This window comes from Miscanthus floridulus, chromosome 5 (assembly GCF_019320115.1).
Source record: "Miscanthus floridulus cultivar M001 chromosome 5, ASM1932011v1, whole genome shotgun sequence".
NCBI classification, from domain to species: Eukaryota; Viridiplantae; Streptophyta; class Magnoliopsida; order Poales; family Poaceae; genus Miscanthus; species Miscanthus floridulus.
In genome coordinates this window covers 128,757,771-128,766,838 of record NC_089584.1, presented here as the reverse complement: position 1 = coordinate 128,766,838, position 9,068 = coordinate 128,757,771, and the positions used below count along the sequence as shown (strand labels likewise).

The 9,068-nt window shown below is 57.3% G+C and overlaps 1 protein-coding gene across 1 annotated transcript; it reads left to right on the top strand.

Annotated features, from left to right (window-relative positions):
* Positions 1-4,959: 4,959 nt before the first annotated feature.
* Positions 4,960-7,212, top strand: LOC136453553 (protein OCTOPUS-like). Its single transcript, XM_066454113.1, has one exon. The coding sequence runs from the start codon at positions 4,977-4,979 to the stop codon at positions 6,942-6,944; it is 1,968 nt and encodes a 655-aa protein (XP_066310210.1). The 5' UTR covers positions 4,960-4,976; the 3' UTR covers positions 6,945-7,212.
* Positions 7,213-9,068: the final 1,856 nt, after the last annotated feature.

Sequence of the window (9,068 nt, the reverse complement as noted above, 5' to 3'; positions counted from 1 at the left end):
CACTGGGACCCCGTACCTCTACTTTTCCGGCTGGCTCTCCACAACCCACCTGGTATAGAGGGGAGTCCACCGTCGTCATTGCAGAGGTAGAACTAGCTATTGTACCAACGATGGTTGGACAATGCGAGCTGGGCTAGGATGTAGAGGAGCTACCGATCTTGGCGCACTTGGAGAGTGTAGCCGCCAGCCCTCATCGCCTTTCATGTGCCCGTTGGCTTGGTGGTGAGCCCTGCCCAAAAGAGGTGGAGCCATAGCTCCTAGTGGGGGGCAATGCCCAGGTACCCCTCGCAGACGGCGACGAAGATGGCCATCTGCACGATGGAGTTGGGGTTGAAGTTGTGGAGCTCCATGCCATAGTAGTGCGAGAGCGCCCACATGAACTGATCCACCGGCAGGCTGAGACCACGCTCGTGGAAGGCCACAAAGCTCATGATGTAGCCATCGCATGGCCTTGGCTCTGGCTCGCCCCCTAGAGCAATCCACTCCAGTCTGTTGGGGTTGGTAACCGGGTGGAGGAGGCCATCGTCGACAAGCGATTGCAACGTCGCTGGAGACACATCGGACTGACCCCAAGGGTCTGCCTAGACGACAACAATGCCGTCGGCCATGGATGCGGTGGAGAATGCGGCGATGGTGGTAAGGCGAGCTCTCGCTATCTCTCTCTCTCTCTCTCTTCCTCCCCCTTCTCCCTTCTTCTCCCCAGCGCTCTCTATTCTTAGCAATGGCTCGAGGGTAGAAAAGGCGAATGCAGACAAGATAAGGAGGAAAGGGGCGAGGCTCGTCCTGTATTTATGCAGGAAGGGGCAAAACGAACGGGCGACGAAACCGAAGAAGTTTCCCCTAGATCTGGCGTAGTTAATCTAGATCCATTTAAACCGCCCACGCGTCCACCTTTTCCTTATTACTCGCGCACGCACAGTAACGTCCCATCCGCTGACATCGAGTCGCATCCGACCGCAGCGATGGTAGGCGTCGTTCTGTCTCCCTGAGAAAACCACCTCAAAAGGCGCGCTCGTCGTTGTTAGCCGATGGGAGAGGAATATCCCCCACCTGATTCCTTTCAGACTAAGGAACTAGGCACCGAGCCTGTTATGGTCTAGGGATTCGAAGGCTGGGCCCCCGAGGGTCTCGACAGCCGCCCCAGGACAATAGAGTCAGGGATGACTATGGGCGAGCCCGTACATGGCCAAGGCCTGAGCAAGCGATCGCTCGAGATGTCCTAAGTCGTGTCCAAGACCAGTAGAGAGGTCTCTAAATGGGATCCTACCGTAGAGAGGCACCGAGCCCCTGGGGCCAATCGAATGGCCCTAGAACCCACTAGAGAAGCCCTCTAGTACTTTTGGAGTGTGTCTCTCGACCACCAGCCGACCCCTATTGAATAGGGCATGGGCCTCCACTCGAACTTACCCGATAATAGCTCACCAGAGGTGTCACTGCTCGCGCCCACCGATGGTAGCCTGGCATACTCCACCCCTCCTTCCGAACGAAAAAGATGTGTGAGGGCCGCACAAAAAAGATAGGGAAACTCCTAATTACCCTCTTGCTCCACGCAGAGGCTCGGGGGCTCTTCCTGCATACACACTGAGGCCTAGCAACCTGAACTCACGCTTGGGGGGTTGGCAAAATGTGATAAAGGGCACTAAGCCCGTAACGGTCCAGGGGTTCAAAGGCTGGGCCCCCAAGGGTCTCGACAGCCGCCCTAGGACAATAGAGTTAGGGATGACTATGAGCGAGCCCGTACATGGCCGAGGCCCGAGCAAGCGATTGCTTGGGATGTCCTAAGTCATGTTCAAGACCAGCAGAGAGGTCTCTAAATGGGATCCCATCGTAGGGAGGCACCGAGCCTCCCAGGCCAATCGAATGGCCCTAGGACCCACTAGAGAAGCCCTCTGGTACTTTCGGAGTGCGTCTCTGGACCACTTGCCGACCCCTATCGAATGGGGCACGAGCCTCCACTTGGACTTACCCGGTAACAGCTCACCGGAGGTGGCACTGCTCGCACCCACCGAGGGTAGCTTGGCACACTCCACCCCTCCTTCCGAACGAAAAGGATGCACGAGGGCCGCATAAAAAAGATAGGGGAACTCTTGATCGCCCTCTTGCTCCGCGCATAGGCTCAGGGGCTCTTCTTGCAACCAAGCCAAGACCCAGCGACCCGAACTCGCACTCGTGGGCTCGGCAAACACAATAAAACCCCTCGCTGAAACACGTGAAAAGCCCCGCACGTAAGGCCTCGGACGAGGTACCGATTCTCCGTCTCGCTCGAGGCCCCGCACGTAGGGCCCCGGACGGGGTACCGATTCTCCGTCTCGCTCGAGGCCCCGCACGTAAGGCCTCGGACGAGGTACCAATTCTCCATCTTGCTCGAGGCCCCGCACGTAAGGCCTTGGATGGGGTACCGATTCTTTGTCTCGCTCGAGGCCTCGCACGTAGGGCCTCGGATGAGGTACCGATTCTCCGTCTCGCTCGAGGCCGGCTCGGCAGCCACCCTGTTGCCGCCGCCTCGATCGGGACGTCACGCGGCCAACCACTCCCGCATCGTCAGCCGAACGACGACTCGACACAGCGGAGTGACCGACGAGGTGGGAGTCACATCGACGCCACGCCAACCGAGACAAGACAGGACGGGGGTTACCGATCGTTGTGCTCGGCGCTGTGCCCACGATCGATGCCCGTGCTGCACTGTGCCGCCTAACCCCACCTGCTCCGAGGACAGCGTGACGTGGAGAGTCATGTCCAGATCCCTGTAGCCTCGGAATCAATGTACAGGACCAACTGCTCCCTCCGAGCCTCGAACATCCGCTTCGGGGTCTCGGCAGCCTCGGGATTCGCGCCCGCCGAGCCCCCCACGATGGTTCAGCCTCTGCACCAACTGGGTCTCGGCTCTCTGCGTTGTCAACGTACAGCAACCGGCACGTCGTTCACAGTATGCTCCATGCCCTGCGTCAAGCCATCACAGGAGCTCCCATGTCGCACAGGATCGGGTGTGACCGGCGCGTCGCTCCAGTACACCGAGGACAAGACCGCTCCATCGACCATGCCGCCACAGTGACAAGCTACAGGGCTCGGACATACCGTCTCTACTCACGAACGCCACGTAGTGAATCCGTGTACCGCCCCCGTGTCTCCCTTCGACTATAAAAGGGAGTGACCGGGGCCGTTTCTAGGAAGGATGGGAGGACGAACTCACGAAACACAGACGCACACGCAGACGGAGACATCACTCAGATAGACACACGGTAAGCAACACATTACGCTCTGTAACACACATTCACTTCCTCACCGCAATAGATCAACATCTCAAGCAATCCACGCTGCTCAACGCAGGGACCTGGGACTAGCTCCCTCTCTCGTCCAGCTTGTAAACCCTACTACAAGCACCTCGGTGCAAGGAATATAAGATCGATCTCGCAGACTGGATGTAGGGCACCTATTGCCTGAACCAGTATAAACCTTGTGTCTCTTTGCATCACCATCCGGGATTAGGGGCATGCAGTACATTTTCACTAGTTGGTTTTGGGCCCGCCGGTTCAAAACACCTACAGGCACGTCCCTAAAAGATAAATGCTGATGAGGTAAAACATGTACTCTCTCACTCGTAGAACAATTGCGCATCTCATATTTCGAGAAGTCTGTCGTGATTCTTACATTTGAATAGAAAACTAATTTCGCACTAGACCTAGGGCATGTTTGGATGCATTGCTCTAATTGTTCACGTGCTAATTTTTAGCCATAGCCCATCCAAACAGCAGGTTAATAAGTGGGCCAACCTTTTTAGCAAAATCTCCAACTAATTATTAACCAACCAACTAACTAGTCAATCCCAACTAATTTAAGTTGTCTTTTAGCTTTAACCAATAACTAGCCGATCCAAACAGACCTTTAGATGGGCTCTTTTCATTTGGCTAACAAATGCAAGCTATTGCCCAAGCCTCCCTAGCGGGCTAAAATCGGGCTGGGCTAGGGCTTTTTGGGCCCGAGCTCGTGTCTATGCCTAGGCCCCTTAGCCGTTTGCTCGCTGCTTCATGCAAAGTGACGTTTTTTACTACACGCGTGCAGATTATGCCCATATAATCGCTTTCAGATCGGGCAAATCCCGATAGGACAGACACTCGGACAACACCTATAGATTATTGCAGGATGCTGTATGTGTGTGAGAAAGAGAGAAACTGTGTGAGCGAGCAAAGCTGTGCTAAAGCTGAGAATATGACTGCAGTGCTTATACTAAAGCTGTACTTTGTGGAACTAGGTGCCTGCAAATCAGTTGCAATTCTGTATATATTTTTTTTTTCTGATAAGAATAGCTTCAGCTACGATTTTGATATGGATGCATCTAACTAATTTGGTCTGAATGATCCTCAGGTGTGTTCACTGTCCATGGAAGTCTGGCATCATCGACTCGTTCATATACCTCTGACAATAGTGGCTCAATAAGAAAATGGAGCTAGGCATGTAGGAGTAAAGAAGGGTAAACCAGCTAAATATGACGAAATGGCACTTATGTCAGTGAGGTTGCAAGGTCATCAAACTCATGTTACTGCGGGTTAGGTGCTCAGAGATTACCAGTAAAAAGACAAGGAATAGCTTGGTCTCGAGCAACAGCCGTCAGGGCAAATCGCCTTCACCATCGCATTTGCGAACGCGTAGGCGAAGCCACGAACCCAAGAACGGCGGGCAGAGCTATACAGAGCAAAAGGAATAGAGAGAGCGAGGAGGAGAGAGAGAGCGACAAGAGGCCTGCCCGCGCCGGGGCCCGTGATTCGCCTTTAACTTTCACTTTCCTCTCTCTCTCTCCTCACTCTTTTCACCCTTTTACCCTGTCCGATACACGCCTCTTCTACTTAACGCGAGGCCTGGCGCACCGGCAACCCCCTCCTCACGCATCAGCACGAGTGCAATGGTGCAACTGTACTAGCCGCATAGTGACGTCGGGGGGTGTGGGTGTGGGGGGCGGGGGGAGTGACGCCCGGGGGGCGATGACGACGCTGCGCATGGACCCGCCGGCGCCGCCCGCGCGGCGGTCGGTGTCGACCAGCTGCGACCTGCACCCGGGCGAGACGTTCACCGGCTTCTGCGCCGCGTGCCTCCGCGAGCGCCTCCAGGGTCTCGAGGCGTCCGCCGCCGCGGCCTCCGCGCCGGGGCGCAAATCCACATCGGCCATCCGGTCGCTCTTCGCCAGGCCGTTCGCCGCCGGCAGCTCGTCTGCGTCCGGCCCTGCCGAGCCGCCGGACCTCCGGCGGTGCAAGTCGTTCTCGTGCGGCCGCGGCGGGGACGCTCTGGCCGCAGCGGCGGCGGCGGCTGCCGCCAGGGCGGACGAGCCGCAGCGGCATTCGTGTGACGTGCGGGGGCGCAGCACGCTGTGGGCGCTGTTCCATCAGGACGACCGCGACCGCGTCCGCGACGGCACGGCGTTCGGCGCTTTCCCGGCCTCGTCGTCGACCGCAGCGGCTGCGCTCGCCGTCGACGTACATCCCCCACCGCAGGCTCCGTGCATCCCTGACGATTTCTTGGACGACATCCCAGTGGTCATGGAGCCCGACGAGATAGTCCCGGTGGTCGAGGAAGACCCCGTCGTCGTCCCGATGGACATTTCCGGCGAGGTGGAAGCCGAAGGCAATGCGGCCCAGGGAGGTAAGGCCATCAAGGATCACATCGATCTCGAGTCGGCGCAGACCAAGAAGGCTTCGCCCAAAGACCTGAAGGAGATCGCCGGGAGCTTCTGGGTCGCCGCCTCCGTGTTCAGCAAGAAGTGGCAGAAGTGGCGGCGCAAGCAGAAGCTCAAGAAGGAGGCTGCCGTGAGCAAGGCCGCGGCAGCGGCCATGCCCCCTCCGGAGAAGCCCTCCAAGCCGTCGTTCCTTCGCCGGAGTCGCCTCCGTGGGGAGGCAGGCTCCGAGCTCGCCGGTGGCCGGCGCTCGTGCGACACCGACCCGCGTTTCTCCATGGACGCCGCGCGCATGTCCATCGATGACGCCGGCTTCTCATGGGACGAGCCCCGCGCGTCCTGGGACGGGTACCTGTTCGGCGCCGGCGCCGGCATTGGCCTCGGGCGCGCGCCTCCGCCGCTCTCCCGCCTCCCACCCATCCTGTCCGTCCTGGAGGACACACCGACCGACATCGTCGAGCGCTCCGATGGCCAAATCCCCGTGGAAGACGACTTTGACCCTGAGCCACCAGGTGGCTCCTTGCAGACCAGAGACTACTACCTGGACTCCTCCAGCCGCAGGCGCTGGAGCCTGGAACGTTCAAGCTCCGTACGCAGGCCGTCCTTCGAGGTCACGGATCCAAGGCCGATGCCGTCGGCGGTAAATGGGATCGGGAGGGAGTCCCCAATTGGCGGTTCCGAGTTCTACCACTTCCACCACGCGGAGGACCTGCTCGACCGCGGCTTCAGCTCCAACTCGCTCATCGAGGACATCTCCGCGAGCCTAGAGGCGGCACTGTCCGGCCCCGTCAAGAAGCCGCGCCGGTGGCGCAAGGCATGGAGCCTCTGGGGGCTCATCCACCGGCGCGCCGCCGGGCGCAGGAGCGGGGGACCGTCCGACATCGCCGACCGCTCGTTCTCCGAGCCGTGGCCGGACCTGCGCGTCCGCGGAGCCAACCCCAAGATGCAGCGGTGCAACAGCAACTTGAGCGCGCGCAGCTCGTTCAGCAGCAACAGCGGCGGGCTCGGCAGCTCCAGGCGCAGCTACGTGGACGCCAACGGCCACGTGAGGCGGAGGGAGGAGCCGCACGCAAAGGCGCAGGTGGAGCGGAACCGCAGCGCGCGCTACTCGCCCGGGCGCGCCGCCCCGGACAACGGCATGCTGCGGTTCTACCTGACGCCGATGCGGAGCGGCAGCGGGCGGCCGCGCGGAGGCGGAGGCGGAGGCCTGCCGAGCAAGGCCGGGCCCGGGCGGCCGCTGGCGACGCAGTCGTTCCCGCGCAGCGTGCTCCGCCTGTACTAGGCAGGCTACGGCGTCAGTCCAGGTTCGTCTGCCAATCTGCATGTTCCTCCTCCGCCGCCGTTCAAGGAGAGTGTATGGGGTTATTATAGCCATAAATCTTCGTGTATTGTAATGTAATCTGTTGTTTTTGTTCATTTTGGGGGGATTGGATAACACGCATCTCGTCTCATAATTTCCTCTTATGTGCCGCCCGTATCTCTCATCTCATCATCTCGCATGTCGAGTCACGAGGGTCTGTAGTTCCATCAGCATATATTTATGTATGTGACCGTGACTTTGTCGTCAATTTCACAACGGTTCGACCTAAATTTGGAGGGAAACACATTCTAATTCCGTTGTCGGGGCCTCTCTATCCGGAGCTCCAGACACCAGGATCACTTTGTGTCAACCGTGCGGGCCCTGCCGCCGGTCACACTCGCTTGCTCTTTTGGACCCGTGGGGAATTCCATCCCTTCCCACGCGCGCAACAACACAAGCCGAGAGGTTTGAAGGGCACGCCGTAGGGGCGGCCGGGCGAGGCGAGCACGGCCATGGCCACACCTCACGCGGCTCCGACACCAGTGGTACTAGGCTCGGGCCTGTCCACTGCACGTGATTGGTCCTTAAAGGAGGTCGTGCTTGCCGCCGCCTCGGAAACCGTTAAAGGCGGCTCCTCCGGCTGGCCCGCGGCGAAAGATGGGGCTCCACGGTTACGAGTACTCGTCATAAGCTGATCCAAGCAATCTGCCATCGCAGCGATCACGCCCTCAGGAATCAGGACGGTACTAATAAATCATGCCGGCGCCGAATAGCAACGAGCCACCTGTAAACACCCAAGTTATTACCAGACTGATGGCTGGCTGGACCAAACAAGCCCTGCTGATAGCCTGCCGGTGCCGGATCTGTCTGCTCTGGCCGGTAAAAACGACCGCGCTGCTGCAGCCTGCAGCGCACCGGTCACGACGGCCAAATCGCTGTGGAATCGCACCGCAGACCGCACGCATGCGGCCTCTTCGTTGGGTGGTAAGCGATCGTAAATTTCCAGCTAAAATAGAATTTTTCTCTCATATTAAATCAGCCGACAGTAATAATTTACGATCGTTTTAGCCATAGCTGAATAGGCTGATGATGGCAGCGGGCAGCAAGCACGAGGCCTACTCCAGCGCCGGGGGAGGTGTCAAACAAGAGGGTGTTTGAATTCAGGGACTAAAATTTAGAAAGTGTTAAATGAGGGTGTCGTATAGAATGTTTGGATACTAATAAAAAAATAAATTACATAATTCGTTAGTACTCAACGAGACGGATTTTTTAAGCCTAATTAATCCGTCATTAGCATATTGTCGGTTCAGAAAGTGACCAACAAGTAAATATTTATAGTTTTACCGTACGTTGTGATCGGAGGTGGCCTAACACTCAATGACACATAGTTTATACTGGTTCAGACAACATGCCTTACGTCCAGTTTGAGTCGGTCGGTGACTTTATTCCTGAGCTCATGTGCTCGAAGTTTGCAGTGGGGTCACAAACGAGAAGGAGAAAGATGGGGTACAAGAGGTCCGGTCAGACTCCGGTCGGAAGGGCCGAGAGCGACAGGAGCTCCGCTATGAGCTAAGTGTTCAAGCGTGTGTTTGAGGTTCGAACCTGGTGGTTCTGTGGTTGTGAGCTAGTCAACTTGATCGATCTAATGAATCTAGAATGACTTGAATGTTAGAAGAGTGCACATCCCCTTTTATAGATGAAGAGGGTGGCCTTACATGTGAGAGGGAGAGATTACGTATATTTCTAAGCCTTGTTGTCCACGCCACGCGGGTACAGGATGATGGTAGGTGCCAACAACACTATTGGATGTCGGATGTATGTGGGAGGTTCTGTCGTTTTGTTTGGGTATGGCAGATGCCGGTACCTGCTATACTGTCGATGTCCAGAGATATGTGAGAAGTTTCACCATGTTCACTCGGTATGGTAAATACCGGCGTCCACAATACCGTCGATGCCCAGAGACACGTGGGGGGAGTCTTACCGTATGGGAGCTAATGGCGCCCACAATACTGTAGGGAAAATGTCGACGCCTACAACACTGTTTGTGTCAGGGAGGTTGCAGAGTACTATTTCTATAGGTGTACAGGGTACAGTCCCCGGTATCGT